General features: G+C 43.5%; 1 protein-coding gene across 3 annotated transcripts in view; it reads right to left on the bottom strand.

Annotated features, from left to right (window-relative positions):
- MICU1 (mitochondrial calcium uptake 1) overlaps positions 1-18,699 on the bottom strand; it is a 104,620-nt gene extending 85,921 nt beyond the window's left edge. For all 3 annotated transcript variants that reach the window (XM_030453615.1, XM_030453617.1, XM_030453616.1), the window contains exons 1-3: positions 18,618-18,699; positions 17,153-17,250; positions 4,698-4,859 (exon numbers count right to left, since the gene is read on the bottom strand). In XM_030453615.1, coding sequence (XP_030309475.1) covers positions 4,698-4,858 — 161 coding nt within the window. In that variant the 5' untranslated portion in view covers position 4,859; positions 17,153-17,250; positions 18,618-18,699. The remainder of the gene's footprint in view (positions 1-4,697; positions 4,860-17,152; positions 17,251-18,617) is intronic.
- Between the last annotated feature and the right edge of the window lie 443 nt (positions 18,700-19,142).

Here is a 19,142-nt window from a genome sequence, read left to right on the forward strand (position 1 = left end):
GCAGACGTATTTTCAAAAAAGTTTAAAAATTGCCCTTTCCAGCGGTAATAAAGATCCAGGGTTCAAACGACACTTACGCTCTTAGGAAACCAAGAATTCAAAGCGTAGTCTCCATAAAGTCCTGGCAAACTGATATAATTGGGCAAGCTGCTCTGCACAAACCTCAGCTCTGATTTGCTATGCAACATTTAAATGACATATTACGAACGTTCACTGATTAAACTCTAGGGCTTTGCAGGCTTGGGGGCAATCCTTGTGCTTCACGCTCTGCAAGTCAGAGCTCTGCTGAGCTCGCTTCCCACCAGGGCAGTTCAGATGTTTTCCTAATGGACTCCAAGTTTTGACTTTAGCACATTCTCTGGCATTAGATGCTCATTGGAGCCAAATAACATGGAGCCAAAAGCCACCTGAAAGGACAAAGTGCTCTTTCAAGACACTGTGCATCGATCAATATATCTTCAAGCTTTGGTAGAGAACCTTCAGCACAGCACTCCCAAGGATAGTCAGTCACCTCTCACAAAGAATCATGAAAGTGGAGCAGACCTCTCAAAATAAAAATAACCTGATGTCAATAATACCTAATTTTTTTCACCTTTTCTCCTACATCAAGTTAAGAAGTACCTGACACATCTGTAACTATAAAACAGACTTCTCCTCTCATGACTGATATTTATGTGCCTTCTTTTGTTTTACTAGAACAAAGAGTTTCACAGTCTCGGTTTCAGATGGCATAAGATATTTCCAGCAATTCTGCCATTAAAAATTTATTCTAAGCAAACCACTCTAAAGCCCCTAAGAGACTGATGCAAAAAAAGTAACATATTCTCACACAGAGTTAGCTAACAGCTGATCTAGGCATCAAAACTAATTCCAGAAGTGCTGATGGAGCAAAGCCAAACACAAAAAGCAAAGAAAGTCAGCAAGGCAAGGAAGACAAAGGGTCTTCCCTACAGAAGATCTTCCAGTAAAGCAACTGGACACCTGACACGAGCTGACAAAAGAAGAAGAGGGTGGAGGAAGAGAGGAAGAAATGGTAGAGATGGAATGAAATTGGCAGAAGTGTCAGCCAGCACCAAAACAGCCCAGCTCTCTGGTGAGGAGCAGAGACTAAAAAAGAAGAGCTTGTAACAGAATGAGAATATACTGCCAGGGCTGTGAGATGGGTATCTAAGGATTAATTAATTAATTAAGCTTAATGGCTTCAACTTAAGCACAGAATGTGGCAAAAGGCAGAAGAGCCAGATGGCCAAGAGGATGCAGTAAAGTACCATCTTAGGCACAAACGATCTTCTTGTTGAGTAATGTCCAGAGCAACACAGGTGTGTTACAAAAGGATAAGAAATAAAGTATAAACAAATAAATCCAGTACATCAGGAGGAGCAGTGCTTGAAGGGGTCCTTCTGTGCTGCCCAAAGTTCCATTTGCTCTCTTACTTAATTCAATACTAGGCTGATTGAGTGACAAGCTTCAGCACTGAAATGCCACAGATTCATCCAGGCAGGTTTGTGATATGAAGAATGTATCTGTGGGCATTTAACAACACTCGAAACGGGTATTTGCAACTACAAATACAGAATACAAATTACATTCTTTTATAAGTATTAAGCTTGCTGCAAACTGTGAGTTAACTACTTCTCATTTAAATGCCTCATTTAGATTAGCCAGTGAATGCACTAAGATTTATTTCAGTTAAATAATTCAGCTTATTATACCAATGCCCAGATACTTAATTGCTTCTGTTGCCAGCTAGAAGTAGTCAGAGTTTAAGTTATTCCTTAGAAAGTGTAAACTTCACTACTCTTCTAAGCTCAGTTATTTGCATTGCTGAAGTATTCCTCACCACAACAGAAAAGAGCAGCATCAGCTACTCCTGTCCTATAATTATTTAAATGAGATATATTCCATCAAAAACAGGCAGTGGGACCTCCTGGAGGGCAGTGAAGGCAATGGGAACAGCAGTCACCTGCAACACTGATGGCTATGCAGCAGGCTCCATGCTGATGCAGCTCAAATGTGAAGATTCCACCAACCCAACAACACATGAATCCCTTTTATTAAGTTTCACCGCCATCAGAAATACAAGACATCTGTTTTGAAATATAAAGTTTGGAGCTTTTTTTAAGAAAAAGAAAGAGAGATTCAGTGCTGCTCCCCACATGGCAGTAGAGAAGAGTTGGGGCATTTAACATAAGGCTTTATGCAGATGACAAAAAGAAATACAAGTCAAATATTCTTTTCCTTTTATTACTGCTCTTCCACTAACACTGTTTTATAATTATTTAAATGAGATATATTCCATAAAAAACAGCCAGTGGGACCTCCTGGAGGGCAGAGAAGGCAGTAAGAACAGCACAGATTAAGATTAAGCAGATCAGCATGCACACATTTCTTGTTAGAGTCATCTGCCATGGAAGGGACAGTAATTTGAAGAGACCCATACTTAGGACCTGGTTTCCCTCAGAGACTAACTGTGGAGCACAGAAGAATTTCATAACCCAAGAAAAACATGGTTGCTTCACTAACCAGAGATAAACAAATCTCACAGATCATCCCTGTGATGAACTGCACCAACAGAACTGGTTATGCAAAGGGCCTCCCAAAACTACTTCCTATTTAAGCATCACTGCAACACTTAAATCAGTTACTACTAAGTGTAAATACTCAGATGCACAGGGACATTATTCTATAATTAAATTTGCAATGAACTCCTGGCTTCTCCAATCCCTGTGCCATGGCTACATGTTTTACATATTTACCTTTTATAATTAATTCATTACACTTACAGCTACACACTGTAATAAATCAGGATGTAACTACCTGATCAGCCCAGGATGTAAGTATAAATGTGCTGGATTCACCTACACTTATTCTTAAGCTCTACTACTCACCCAATATATATATACAAATTATCAAAGACAATGTAAATTTACAGCTCCTCATCCCTCATTTAAACACAAAGTTAAAATGCCTAATTGAAAGCCTGTTTAAACTCTTACAGGTGTCAGTATGGAACATTTTATACTACAAATATACCAGTTTTGCCACTACTCTTATTTAAAAGCTGCGTGGCAAGTAATAATTAAATGAGCAGCAGGAGCCTGGATATACTTCTATTTTACAGTTACAGACATTGTGATTCTATTTCACAGCTCATATAAGAAAGGAATACTTCAAAGTCTGTTCAATTCTATTTAGTGCTCTACAGATTTATAAAAGACAAAGGAGACAGAGCATGGAAAGAAAAAAAAACCACAGCACAATTCAATCCCTTCAGATTGGTAAGGACTGGGGAGATCACAGACCACACTACTCTAGAGAGACTGCCCCTCTTATCTGGTTTCTGTGAGTGCCCTAAACTGAGCAAGGTCAATCCTAGCCATAGCAGCCAGAGGCCTCCAAGGAACAGCCAAGTACTCCAGGAGCCAAAAATCTGTCTCTGAAATCACCCCTGACCTAGCACTCTGCATACCATTAGCAGCTCTTTGCTGAAGCATGTTCCTCCTGATAAAAGGCAAAGCGACAATTTGGCTCTTTTTAAAAGCCAGGATGAACCTTCTGCAGAAGGTGAATATAAACTCCATGTCTTTGAGACAGCTTTACATAGGATGTGATGTCCTACCTACCTTACCATCATCCTGAGGATGTTTTAAGTGTTAAAAAAAAAAAAACAAACAACTGCCCACTGCCCTGCCTGAAAAGTGGTGTTATCCTGGTCATCCCTGCAGTGTCTTCAGGTCCTGTGGATAAAGAGGCACTATATAAGTGCAGATTATTAGCAAAATGCAGCATAAGATGATGCTGTACTGGATCACTGTGTTCTTCCTTGGACTAAGCAACTCCTTTTAGCAGATACAAGGTTTGACAGCTCTCAGAAAAGCCAGAACAATTACCATCATCTTTCTCCCACTGCATTAAAACTAAAGCCTTCTAGACAGAAGACAGGTAAGCAGAGAGCTACCGTAATATTGGAATGAAAGTAAGACCGGCTTTCAACAAAGGCTTTATTTTCAGACCTAACTATAGCCATGGAGCTACACAACTTCTGCTATGCTGGTCTCATGTTTTGAGGGAAGATACGGGAGCCTTTGATTTACTACAAACATTGGACAAATTCAGTGTTCAGAGAGGGTCACCTCAGGCAAGCACAAATATCTCCTTCCTCCTCACAATTATGGACACAAACTTAGAGCCTCACGGACTCTGGCCCTTAAAAATCACTTAAGTTATCACTGAAAGATGGACTGTCCCCCTTTTGCTCCCAGCTCCATTTCATATATGAAGCAGCCAGCAGAACACAGAAAAAGAGTAGCATCCCCTGTCTGAGCATGCTGTCCCTAGCAGCCCTCCCATGTTTTCACCCAGCTTGGTGGACTCAAACACTTTGTGCAGTATCACCACACCATGTTGCATCACCACACAGAGGGAAGCTGGTAGCAAACCCCACCAAGGGCAAACAGCCCATGAGAGGATGGCTACAAAGGAAAACTCTTCAGCCCCAAACTTTTTGCTTTTCTGACTACTCACAGCAGCAAATAAGCTCTACAGGGAGTCACCAACAGTCACTCCTTCCGTGCAGCAGAAGCAGGACAGGCAATAATGGTTTACAAAGTCTCCCAAAGATCTTAAGCCCATCTGCAGGTACTTACCGTGACAGTATGAGGTCTCAGGCAAGAAATAGAGAGAAAAAAAAGTATTACCTCTGCCAAAGGAATCTGGCACTTGCTGTGGCTGCAGTCGTCCCTATGAAAGCTGCCACCATGAGCCTGTGCCTGGTCCTGGGGTTCTGTGCTGTCCCATGGTAACGCCGTGCAGCAGCAGCCAGCCCGGCTGCCACAGGAAGAAAGCGAAGTCGAAACATCCTGTCAAAAAAGAACAACACCTTAGTAAAGCAACAACCATTTCCAGACAGGGATTCTCACACTGACTCTCAAGCCAGAGAGTTGCTCCCATCTTTTTCGAAGTAGGAAAAGCTACAGAAAATAACTGTCACTGTTCTAAAATAGCCACGTGACCTGTCTAATAAATAGCAAATTATTAGTATTAAGCATTGGCATAAACCTACCGGACACACCTTTCTGTCACATCCCATCTACTCACTCAGCTGCTCTTTCCAAATTCCTCTCCAGCCTCTCAACAGGAAATATTTTAAGAGGAAGTACTTGCCCTCTCCTGCTCAAGTGCCAGGGCATGGAAGATGCAGATAGATCTTACAAGCAACTACAGCAATGAAGAGCCACTTGGTAAGAGGGAAAGATGCAGATGGATTTTAAAAGGCAAATTAAACCAAATCAACAATCTAACCAAACAAAAACCCAACCCAGGCATTTTCAGCTTCCTTAAGAAAACCTTACTATTCTCAAATCACCTTTTTTTTTTTTTTTTTTTTTAGCTAGCCTGAAGCAAAACCATTTATATTCAACTGTAACTACAATGCAAGTTTCAAAGCATCAAAACTCATAAAATACAATCCATACCCTGGTACAGAGATAAATGAGACACCACAGCTACAAATCTAAACGTTATTGCAATGGAGAAATTGCAACCACAAAAATGTCAACTTGTCACACACCAGCTACAGGAGGCAAAGCAGTTTCTGCTAGCTCATGAAACTGAAGGTGAAGGGTAAATTGCTGCCTTTGAGAAGACTAAGTGCTGCATCTTTTAGTGAAATACAGGTTTTATTTCTAAATGATGCAAATCCATTTTTCCAATCATAGGGTCAGCCTTAAAAAAAGATATTGGGAACAGAATGGAAAAAGAAGTCCCAAAGCCAGCAAAAACACTGGAAGTAGAGAGCTTGGGAGAAGCACCCCAAGTTTTACCTTTTGTCCCCCATTTTTCCTATACTATTCAAGTATTCCCAGTGGGGAAATAACCAAAGAACACAAAAATAAAGTCATATCTCAAATTGGTTTTATTTGCTTTTACAACAGAAGGCACCACCATGCAGTTCTGTTAAAATTACAACAGAGAATCTTGGGATCTATCTTACACATGCAGTGTGTTACCCCTTTCAGCTATAGTGTTATAATTACAGCTGGCTTCCAACAATTAAAGCAGCACACAAGCTCCAGATTTCAAAGTGTGAACCAGTGATGTGAATTTAAGATGGGGATGAGAGGACAGGGAAGGGAAGACTCAAGCGAAATATTCAGCAGACAATTTTGAGTACCAGAGCTCAATACCTTTTCAGGCAAGAGGTGGTAGAGATGTGTCTGAAGACTTCACAGCACAATCACAAAATATGTGGAAAGAAAGAAAAACACAGATAATCTAGATAAAGCATAGAAAAGCCCTTCCTAGTCTCAGGCAGATCTACCCTCCCACCAAATTTGGTGTCTTCTGCAAACTTACTGACACTCTATAGCCTCATTGAGATCATTGATAAAGATATTGAACAGGAATGGACCCAATACTGAGCCCTTGGGAACAATACTTGAGACTGCCCTCCAACTGGATCGAACTCCATTCATCACCACTATTTGGGTCTGGCCCCACAATCAGAGTTTGGTCCAGCAGAGTGTATGCCTGTCCAAGCCTTGGGCAGCCAGATTTTCCAAGATGATGTTGTGTGGAACACCATAAAAGGCTTTACTGAAGTCCAGATAGGCTGAAGACCACAGCCTTTCCCTCATCCAATAGCTGGGTCACCTTGTTGTAGGAGAAGATCAGGTTCATCAAGCAGGACCTTCTTTTCATTAGGCCTATGCTGACTGGGCCTGATTGCCTGGTTGTCCTGCATGTGCCACAGGATGGTAATCAAGATGACCTGCTCCATGACCTTCCCTGGCACTGAGGTCTGAGTGTCAGGTTTGCAGCTCCTGGATCCTCCTTCAGGCCCTTCTTGAAGATGGGTGTCACATTTGCCAACCTCCAGTCCACTGGGACCTCCCTGGTTAGCCAGGACCACTGACAGATTATAGAGAGTGAGCACATCCACCAAATCCCTTCAGCATTCTAGGGTCTGACCCATCCTGCCCCATAGAGTTATGGACATCTAAATGATGCAGCAAGTCACTAATCACCTCCTCGTGGATTATGAAGGTCTTACTCTGTTCCACATTCCTGTTCTCCAGCTCAGTGGGCTGGGTGCCCAAGGAACAACTACTCCTAGTGTTAAAGACTGCAGCAAAGGAGGCATTAAGCACCTCAGCCTTTTACTCATCCTTGGTTATTATGTTTCCCCCTTCATCCAAAAAATTATGAAGATTGTCCATAGCCTTCCTTTTATTGTTAATATATTTATAGAAATACTTTTTATTTTTCATTGCAGTGGTCAAGTGGAGTTCTACTTGGGCTTTGGCCCTTCACACTTTCTCCCTTCACAGCTTCACTACATCTTTGTAGCTCTAAGTTGCCTGCCCCCTTCCAAGTCCAAAACCTTTCCTTTTGTTCCTGAGTTCCAGCCAAAGCCCTCTATTCAGCCAGGCTGCTCTTCTTCCCTCTCAGCTTGTCTTTTGTGACATGGGGATGGCCTGCTCCTCTGCCTTTAAGACTTCCTCCTTGCAGGATGCTGGGCCTTACTGGGCTCCTCTGCCCTTCAGTACTGTGTCCCAAGAGACACTCTCAACCCTGCTCTGTAACAGGTCAAAATCTTCCCCCTAGAAGTACAAGGTGGCAGTTCTGCTGCCTCTCCTCCTTGCTTCTCTAAGAATCAAAAACTCTTATCATTATGTGATCATTCTGCTCAAGACAGTCTCCAATGTTTACATTTCCCACGAGACCTCCTCCATTAACAAACAGCAGGTCCAGCAAGGCATTTCCCCTGGTTGAGTTCCTCACCAGATGGGTCAGGAAGTTACCTTCCACACACTGCAGGATCCTCCAGGACTGTTCCCTCTCTACTGTGTTGTATTTCCAGCAGACATCTGAGAGGTGAAGCCCCCAACAACAAGGGTTAGTGATCAGGAGACCTCTCCCAGATGCTTATAGGGTATTTTAATTTGCCTCTTCCTTCTGGTTTGATGGTCTATAACAAACTCCCCCCATGGTGTCAGCTTTATCACCTTCCTCTTGATTCTTACCCATAAACACTCAACACTGACATCAACATTATTAACTTCCAGGCATTCATATCTATCCCTAACATAGAGGGCCCACCCCACCACCACTCATTCCTTGCCTATCCCTTCTGAAAAGCTGGCAGCCACCAACTGCTGTACTGTAGTTGTGCACATCACCCCACCACATTTCTGTGATGGCAACTTTATCACAGTTTTCTTCCTGTACAATGGTCTTCAGCTCTTCCTGTTTGTTGCCCATGTTGCACGCATTGGTGCACTTCAGCTGGGCTTATGATCCTGCCACTTTTGGGGGGGAGAAGAAGCCCTAATCCCCACCAGACCACACTCAGACACTTTCATAGTTGCTAACCTATCACTAACCCTCATGTCTTTGCTGCTGCATGGATCACCACCCCCCACCTCCACTGAGAGAACAGACTTTAAGACTTCGCTAGCACACTTATCCACAAACACTGGCACATTGCTCTCAGGCTTCCCTCTAGTAAGTCTGGTTTCATCCCCATTCCTCTTTAAATCCAGTTTAAAGCTCTTTCAATGACCCCTGCTAAGTCTTGTCCCAGGATCCTTCTTCCCCATCTGTTCCCAGCAGGCCTGGTGTTCTGTAAATCATCCTAAGATCAAAGAGCCCAAATTCCTGCTGGTAACACCAGTCTCAGAGCCAGGAGTTGATCTGCTGTCTCCTCCTAGTTATCCCTTCATCAATCCCTGCAGCTGGTGGGATAGAGGAGAGCAATACTTGTGCTCCTGATCCCTTCACCAGCCATCCCAGGGCCCTGCAGTCTCTCTCCATTGCCGTTGGGCTTCTTACTGCTACCTCATCACTGCCTACCTGAAGTATCAGTAATGGGGCAGTAATCTGAACTAGCGTAGGGAATTTTCTCTGTAGATCCTGAATCCTGTCCCCAGGGAGGCTGCTGATGTCCCTAAGAAGTGGCTCTGACCTGCAATTAGGCCTTCCACTCCCCTTAGAAGCAGTCACTATGGCAAGGACCCCTCTCTTTTCCCTAACTGAGGCTGTTTTGATGTGAGGCTCAGTCTGACTTCACCTCACTTACCTGGGCTGCCCATCCTAAAGCAGCAGCTTTATCTACATAAGATGTAATTGATAAGGGAAGTGTTTCCAGTACCATTTTATCAGTTAAAATGAAAATCAAGCTCCACAGTGCTTATATTTATGAGCTTGATGAGATTTTTACAACATTTCAGATTGCTGGTTTTAGTACTGCATAAATGTTTCTTCTGCCCTAGTCCCAAGAAACACTAAATTATCTGCTTTGTCCAAATGATCTCCCTCCTTAGTGGTGCTGGGACATTTACCCACACTGTCTGAGAACTGAAACTGAGAGCTGAAAGCAGGGACCATAAAAGAAAAATTAATATCCTTATCTCAGAACAAAAAAATAAACCAGACACTTTGGAAGCTAAATTTTCCATGCTTTTCATCTGCAGTTTTACAGGCTGCTGTATTTTTATTTTTTAAAATCTAAAGCACCATAATATTTGGTGTATTTTGTTAAAAGCTCCAGACATTTAAATCAAGCTCACTCAAGAAAATCAGTGCTCCCTTTTTAAAAGATTAAAAAGCAGCATTTTGCCTTAACTGCAGCAATGAAAAATTTGATTTGCAGTACGATAAGCAATAAAACTGAGATAACATCTAAAACTCCCAAGAACTGATGTGATTACTGATTACAGTAAGAAATAACCTTAATTATTGCATGATGCAATACAATAAATGATTAATTTTTTTACCGGATACAACAAAGTAGCTCAAAGAAAAGAACAACAACTCCAAAATACTATGTACCAAACACACAAGTTGTCATGATATTCATGATATTCTGCTACTGTAAATCCCAGTTGTTTTTAAGAGAAAAGCCAGTCTTAAATTCTTCTACAGTTCTTCTACAGCTCTACAGTTACTTTCAGAGATGGAATTAATATCCACAGACGAAATAAATTCCATGAAAGAGTGACATATTTGCTTTTATTTATACTATAAGACATGGGTATGATTTTTTTTTAAGCAGAAGAGTCAACCAACAGACTCCAAGATATAAAAACAGAAGTTTTGTTGATGGCATGCTCCACCATTAAATATGAACTGCTCCACCAAAACCCAATCCTGCAGAGCTCAAACATTCAAAAAACTAAAAAACCCAATGAAAAAATCCACGTCACTACAAATCCCCACCAAGAGATCTGACAGCCCACTCTGACTCTCCCCACTTTAGCACATTTTCACAGAATTACAGAATCATTCTGGTTGGAAAAGACCTCTAAGACCATTGAGTCCAATCATAACCTAATAATCATAACCATAATTCTACCAACCATTAATGTAACTCTACCCAGTCCAGTGCTTAAACCATGTCCCTCAGCATGACATCTACATGGCTTTTAAACACCCCCAGGGATGGTGACTCAGCCACCTCCCTGGGCAGCCAGTGCCATGCCAGTGTTTAATTCCTCTTTGCATCTCAGCTCCCTGGCTGAAGGTGTGGTTCTGCCCCAGCTGCTACAGGAGCTTTCACAGCCACCGGGGAAGTGCCCATGGCCCTACTCTATGGGTACTGCAGCTGCTAAGATGGAACAGCATCAAGCTTCACATTTCTGTAATTAGCATTGAATGTGTTATCACCTTTGGTGTCCAGGAAACCCACAAACCCATTGGGAAAGCACCATGTCTGATCAAAGAAACAACAGGCACCATTCAAAGAGAGGTCATCCAGATCACTTTAAAACAAGAAATACAGAATTATTTTGACAGCTAAATACACTTTGGCTTGATGTGGGTATTTTATTTCCCCAATGACTCTCTGTCCACTAACCTGCTTTGCAAAGAAATTCAGTGGGGCTCTCCACTTCTTCCCACTGCCATGCTAAGCATCAGCCAGCCCTTGATTTTTTCAGTGCATGTAAGTAAAACTTGACAGATCAACTCTCTTGCATTCCTTTTCAGACACCTAACAGAAAGACTAAAAAGATTTGTTCCCATATTTTCAGCACCCTAGATTAGATGAGGGTTTCAAGATCAAAAGCACTAGGTAACCCAGCCCAGAGAAAGGAACTTTTCAGCACTTGGATACCTCAGATCAGTGAACATTTTGCACTCTTTTTTGGCAATCCAGATTAGCCTCAGTTCTTATGATGAAACACACTTAAAGCAGCTTTTTAGTATCAAAGGTGCCATCAGTGGCATAAGCATGAAAGAGGGAGAATAGCAACTGACTAAGCTGATTGGTGCTTAATTTTTAATCAGAGAAAGGTTCACAGGCACTTTTTATTTGACCAATTTTATTAGGATGTGGTAGGCTTGCACATAAATCCAGAATGTCAATTGTAAATTTAAATGAAAAATTTTATTATGTAGTAAGATCTTCTCAAAAATTATTTGTGTTTATGAGGCATTTTTCTGGCATACTGACCTCTGCAATGACTGGCAGAGACGGAGTTACTAAGAACTGAAAGAACTTTCTGGAACAACATGATTATTATCAAGCAAAGAGTGACATTGCCAGAGCACACCAAGACATCCTAAATCTCCTGTCTCCATCTTCTCAAGAGGCTTATTGGGAAGAGGGGAAGGAAAAACTGCAATTGGGAGAAAAAGTATGAAAACTAAATCCAACAAGAAGGAAGTCATGATGAAAAGGAATCAGAAGTTTCATCATTAACACTAATACTGAAATACTTAAAATAACCTGAGATACATAAAACAGGGGGGAAACCTGCCTCCACCAAAACGAAGTTACTAGTTTTGACTTCTCCTCCTCCCCCCAGTTCTTCATACTATTTACAAACTGGTGCCAGTGAGAGACTTGTACAGAAGTAATTCACCCAAAGGGTGCTCAGAGGTGGATTCCTGCTACCCAGACATCTGGATCCACTCCTTCCCCCATCCCAGAAAGACCAAAATGCTCCTGCTCTTTTCCCCTCCTGTAACTCCAAAGTAGCTAGTGCCATTTTCAGACAAATGATTACTCATATTACTGAAGTTATTCGCTTACTTAGATGTATAAATCAGTTTCAGGAGTGAAAATTGTATTTAGCAGCAAGAAATTACTGCTCAGGTATGAGACTGAGGTACTATTTGACCACATTAATTTTGCTAGAGAGGGGAACCACATTTATTTTGACTCACAGTTCAACTTGACAGAGAGTCTAAGGTGCATCAATCAGTAACACACCGTGAGGGCTTTGGCAGAAACCTAATCCACAGCCTGGCAATTTCTTTTTAACTCTCATTGCAGTAAGGGCTCCCCTCTTCCTAAAATCCTCAGCTCTGGAAACACACACTTCTCAAATCTGTAACCACACCCAACCATCACTTACCCTCCTCTTGGGGACTATTCATGCTGCCCCTCAAACAGCCAGGATTCAGCATTAACCTTCATTCTGTTCTGCACACAGCTGCTATTAAAGCCATACTACTGCATTTCATAGCATATTTAAAAATTCAGTCTCACACTGCACCACCAACATGTTCTGGTGGCCTGCAGTCACCTTGTCATTAATGCAGTTAATTAAGTATAACAATTAACCAGGACGACGTCCATTAAGACTCCATTATTAATGCTATGCTCATCTCACAAGTTGCTTTATTCTGCCAATCTGATCATTAAGCCCACTAAGTGAAACTAAAACAGCAATGCAACTAACACTTTTATGCACAGATGTTGTTCTCAATGCATACATCCTTACTATCAGCTATATTTAATTAAGGAAAATGTAAGTATTGCTCTTTACTACCCATCGCTCTGCTCCCTCTACTATTTTTAAGCTCCACATACCCACACCTGGGCTCTCACTGCTAGAAAACAAAGTCTGCTAGGAACTGCAGATCATCCTGAGACAGAAATTACGGCAAAGGATAAGAAAACATCTCTCCTTGGGCTGTGCAAGTCACCCACACTGATTCCTACCACGCCTGCCACAGGAGCTTTGCTTTCAACATGAGCAAACTGGCCAGACAAGAGTCATGAACCACAAAAATGGCTGCACAGAGCCTAGATTAAAACTGACAAGACTGAAAATAATTGTACTGATTTTCTGTGCTACATACAGCAGTTGATGCATTTGTGAAGGAGACTTCTGATTTAGCTTTACCAAAGCATTATTAGTTAAGTGCAATGGGTTTATAAATAAAGGTAAGTCAGTAGTTACCTTGGTCTTCCCTTGAAGGGCAGGCCAGTGTTTCCTCACCTAGGAAAGACTTTTGTCTATATGCCTTTGAACATCTAAAGTCTACTTAGGACAAAGACTTGGGTGCCAACTAAACTGTCAGAAGAAACATCACGTGGCAAATTTAACAGCAACCCCAAACCTAACCTGCTATCTGAGGACTTGGGGGTTGATGCAGTCATCACAAACTGCAGCTTTTAAGAAAACGGAAAAATAAGTGTAGCCAACAAGAAACTGGTTACACCTGTTGCAGCAAGGATAAAATATTTTCTTGCTATTTCAGCCAGTCGGTATTCAGCAACGCACAGGGAGTTTTTAATGAGCAACTCTCACCTTTCACAGAAAGGAATGCTAAGTTCTGCATTTTCATGGTTAAAGTTTTCCTTTCCCTTCCTCACCCAAAATGCAGACTCTTTGTTGGGCTTTTCTACCTAGAAAACATTACAGTAAGCCTCAGCACTGACCAGCTCCCATGTAGCATCCCCATAAAAGCCAGAGATAACTAGTAGAGCTGTAAAAACAAAAACCAAACAAAAAAACCACATCCCATATGAAAAATAAAGAACTACTTCTACCTTGACTGGTCCAACTTGAAATTTTCTTTTTCCAGTCACTATTCCCAAATAATTGGGCTGTCTCTGCAAACCAGCCACACAAGCAGGCACACCAGAGAACAGGCGTTTTCACAGGAGGGAAAAAAAATTACCAAAGGTTTGTCAGAGAACTGCCAGCAGAGGAGCTGAAAGTTGCCTGTACCACTTCGGCAAGAAGGAAGATTTGTAAACTGGGAACTTGAATTTTAATATCACCATACAATAATTCCCCCCTTTCTATGCTGTCTTTTAAACAGAAACATCCCCTAACCCAGGCACAGACCTGCTTCCTTAGCAAATGCCACCCCTGCCCAAAGTGCCAAACTTTGATGGCACATATATGAAAAAAATTTAAATAAAAAACTTACAGAAACAAAAAAAATTAAGTTACAGCATCTGTGTTTCATCTACCAGACAGCAATTTCTTGGGAACTGAGATGAGGCCAGGTTCCCCTCAATAAAGGAAGACAGTCTGAATTCCAATGGTTGCTTTTCCAGCAACACACCACTGGATTAGCTTCAACTTCAGAGAGAAAAAAAATACAGATAAGCGTGGGTAGTGCCTTGAACTTTCAATACATGACCTGAGAGCATCACTTTCATCAAGAAAATGCCAGCAACAAACAACTGACTCCATCCAAGGTGGCTAGGCAGACAACACATGTGATGCTTTAGAGCTAAAACCCAACAAGCAGAGGATGAGATAGATGAATCACAACGCCTGACCACTGGCACCTACCACACAGGGTCACAGGTCTCTCATTTCAAGCACAGGTTACCTGCAGTTTCACACAGGTCAAACCATCATCTTTCTTGCTATCTGTATGAGGAGCTTTAGTTTCATTTCAAAGAGCCATAAACTCTAAGCAGTAACAGAAGAACCAAAGGGTTTGAGCTTGAGAGACCCTAGACACTTTAAAAACCCGAAGCTTCACCCAAGAGAAGCCAGCTATTTTCTATGCAAAAAAAACCAATCAGAAAACCATTACTTTAAACCACTCATTTGATTTCTGGCAGGTAGGTGAGAGGTGACAAGTTGTGACAAGCTGCAAGAACAGAAAGGAAAACATGTAATGAATCAAAGTTGGTTTATGCCAAGCATTTAAGGCCACACATTCACTGCTATTGTAAACTAGCACAAGTATCTGGCCTTCCCCAGCTGCACATTCCCACACACTCAAATGCAAAACTGGGAATTCAAAATTTCCAATTACAAGGATCAGGACTTCAATCCACTTTTCCTTCTCTTGCCCCACCATCCACAGCAGTGGACCCCAGACAAAAGGGTCTTTTCACACAGAGGTACTGTGATGGTGGAACTGTAATGATAAGCTGCTTGGGAGATTAAATCCAGAATGCAAAAGAAAATTTCACAGTAGGTTACTTCGGGGAAAACAACAGCCACAGCACTCACAAACAAGATAAGAGACAACATTAACTCAGAATTTACTAGCCAAGGACTTTTCAGTACTTGCTACAGAAGCTCCAGTAAAACAATGCATGATCTGAACTGTCAAGTTGTCTATTTTTTCTGTTTTATAGTAGCTTAAATGTTTCAGTAAGGGGCAAGCCTGACAAAGACTTTCAGGTGGTATCTGCTTAGGCAGACAAAGTGCATTTCAACTCAGACTTTACTATGAGCCCTTGCAGTTCTTACTAAAAGTGTCACACACACCACTTTAAGGAAATATACAGCCACCCTCCTCATTAAGAGCTCATCACATCACTTGCAATGCACTTTTCTCAAACATGTTCTGCTTTAAAAAATAAGTCAAAATATTCTTCTCAAAGCCATACAACCTGGGCTACAATACACTCAGTAACTCCAGGTAACTATTTACTACTGAGTTATTTCAAACAGCATTAACACATCCAAAGTGACATCTACACCAAAACAGTTTTTCACTAACACCCCTGCAATGTCTCAGCACCTGAAAAACTAACAAATGAGGGTTTTCTACTGTGCTACACAAACATCCTCAGCCTGCACTGCACAGTACTAAAATACTGCTCCCCAGTAAGGCCATTAGAAACTTTCAAAGAGAGTAAAACCAGTGTTTTTCTATCCCACCTCAGGTAACTTCAAGGAACTTTACTGCAGCAAAAGGAACAGGATGCAGCACTGTGTCTTGATAATCAATCAGATTGCTACTGGACTTATTTTGCTCAAGAAATGAAAAAACCAGTTGTTTCCACATTCTAGATCTAAAACATAGTTGATAAGTTCCTCAAACATCACCTGAAAAACATAATGCTTGTAGGATACTGCTTCAAAGCCCTTCTGAGGCTCCAAAGGATTTGCAAGTCTTGCAGTTTGTCTTGTAAAACTGTCCAAGGACTATGGTACAATCTCTCTTCTAAGAGCATTATTGGAAGCTTATCAGCCCAAGAGGCACAACAGGGACCTATACACAGAAGTTACACAAGGACTACAATTAAGGTACCAGGAGCTCTTAGAGCCCCCAGTAGGCAGCCACCAATGATTTAAGCAAGACACACTCTTCTTTTTACTCCAGGACATGAAATTTCAACTTCTTTAGTTCAGAAAGCATAAAGAATGCCACAAAAGTTTCTGCAGGAAACGGGTCCTTTGGAGAACAAGCCATTTCCACAAGTAAACAAAGAACAGGGGTTACAAGAGCTTAAGATACATTGCTGAATACACACATTATGCCCTAACATGCCAATGAATACCAGAAATTTTAAAAGGATAGTTATAAGCCATGGGACCCTCCATGCTCTCTTCTGGCAGCAGCTAAAGAAGCTGCTGCCTGAAACTCATGTCCACAACCCCCTCCAAAGTCCCAGAGAAGTGGGCAGTGATGATGCCTCATCCCCATGTGCCGGCCAAGAAACCCTTTGCTGCTCCAGGTGGGCAAGAATGGTTTAAGCATCTTTAATTAGCTTTTGCTAGGTTTTTTTAGAGATTCCTCCCTATATTCCAGTAAGTTTTTACAGGGTGCATAGAAAGAGTGAGTTGCATTAGGATTTTGGGTTGGGGTTCTTTTTTATATATTATGGAATTGGCACAACTGAGGCTGGGTTGATGGGAAGCTCCATACAGCAGCTTTCTTCCACAGCTTGCTCCCATGACTGCTTTCCTCCTCCCTCCAAATCACTTGGAGCAGCATGAGACTCCCAACAGAAAAGCCAGCACAACTTTTCACCTTTTCCTACAGCTTTAGGAAAAATTCTGGGTAGATGCTTAAGAGCAAAAATAATTCCAAACAGAGCTGGTTTAAGGGTAAGTATTAGCCAGGTGATTAATTCAGCAGAGTTAAAATGACCTGAGAGCAGGGCCACAGCTTGCTGCAAGCTGCATACCCCAGCAGGCAGCAACACCATCCTTACCTGTAGCACAGGTGTATATGCTCCCAGGTTGCCAGTCAGGCTGTCATGAAGAACACTGTGAATTATTTCTCAGCAACTGCAGGGCTGTGTTCTCAAAACTAGAAATAAACATAGTAAAGACTGTAACTTTTTGCTCACAGTAATGTGCTGTGCACTGTCCCCCTTCTCTGCATCCTCGTGCTCACACGTATCACCCTCAGTACTCATGCCTCAGACTGTCTGGCAAATAAAGCCAGGAACAAAAAAATAGCCATACAGCTGATTTAAAAAAAAAATAAATCTATACAGGTTTTTACCTTAACTGAAGTCCAAGCTGACACTCAAGTTTCTAGAAGAGAAAGTCACATAAAATCCTGCCGTGTTTCACCTGCTCATCCCTGGTCAGTAGCTCAACTAAACAGACACCAATTTACCACCCATTCCAAGCAACTCATTAAATTAAAGGCAAGCAGGGCACACATAAATCATGTTATGATAAAGATCAGCCTCGTCTACACTCTTAGCAGTTTATTAGCGTAAATTCACCTTAAAGGTTTCCCCAAAGACAAACTGAACAAACAGTTTGGCCATTCAGTGAAGTTCAAGCTGTTTAACAAAACACTACTAAGAAAAACTGCTTTGACATTAGCTGTGACACAGAGCCCTGATGATGTCGTGAGGGACTGCCAACAGCAGCAACAAAAGGAAGCCAGACCCAGGGAGCAGGGGACTCAGCTCCTTTCACTGCATCAGAGTTCCTCAAAACCACTCTTTGCCGGCCACACTAGTCCCGGTTCACCGAGGGAAGGGTCACTGCTTCTCCAGTGGCTTCCCTAGCAGAAAAACCCTGAAGACTGCGATGGAAGCACAGATCACAAGGTCTGTTTCATAGGGGAAAAGATTATATTGTGACTGCACGGCCCCAGCGGACGGAGAATCCGTAACATGGCACTGTGAGCCCCGAGCCACGGGACAGTCTGGGTTTCCCGGGAAGCGGCTCTCCCTCAGCCCCTGGGCCTTCCCAGCCCATTGGGTCCCCACTCTGCTCCGGTGCCCCGGCCGCCCTCCCAACCCCTGGGCCTGAGCCTCCCTCTCAGCTCCCGGGGTCCCTCCTAAGCCCCTGGGCCCGGGACTACCCCTCAGATGGCCTGAGGGTGAGCACCCGCCCACACGCACACAGCCGGGGCGCGGGGAAGGGAAGGAAATAGCAGAGCCGAGCCGGGCCGAGCCGAGCCGAGCCGAGCCGGGCCGAGCCGAGCCGAGCCGAGCCGGGCCGGGCCGGGCCGGGCCGAGCCGAGCCGGGCCGGGCCGGGCCGAGCCGAGCCGGGCCGGGCCGAGCCGAGCCGAGCCGAGCCGAGCCGAGCCGGGCCGGGCCGGGCCGGGCCGAGCCGAGCCGAGCCGAGCCGAGCCGAGCCGAGCCGAGCCGAGCCGAGCTCCGCCGCGGAGGAACGGGCAGGCCCGGCCGCCCCTCCCCCGCCCCGCTCACCTCAGCCCGAACGTCGGCCCCGCCAGAGCCCGCGCAGACCCCACCCGGCGCCGCGCTTCCGGGGGCGAGGCCCGTGAGGGGCGTGGTTGGAGGGCGTGGCCTGGTAGGGGCGGGGCGCCCGGGCTCTGTTGGGGGTCGGGGTCTGGGTCTGGGTCTGGGTCTGGGTCTGGGTCTGGGTCTGGGTCTGGTCTGGGGTGGTGGGAGCGCTCGTGGGTGTCCTTGTAAGGGCCGTGTGTAGGGTCTGGGGGTCCTGTGTGGATAAAAGCTCCCCCGCACCATACAGTGAGTGTTTCTGCACGCCCTGAGGCAGGCGCTGAGGGGCTTGTGTGTAGAGGCTCTGGGGCTTATACAGAGCTGGAAAGAAAAGAAAGGAAAAGGGAAAGGAAAAGAAGGAAAATTACATGTGCAGCAAGTTTCCGCGTGGAAACACTCCCCAAAGTGGTTTCACCTGCTTCCAATGGGTATGAAGATGCCTGGATCCCATTCTGTGTTCCCTGAACCCAGCGCCGAACTGGTGCTGGCACC

The sequence above is a fragment of the Calypte anna genome, chromosome 6, assembly GCF_003957555.1.
Source record: "Calypte anna isolate BGI_N300 chromosome 6, bCalAnn1_v1.p, whole genome shotgun sequence".
Classification (NCBI taxonomy): Eukaryota; Metazoa; Chordata; class Aves; order Apodiformes; family Trochilidae; genus Calypte; species Calypte anna.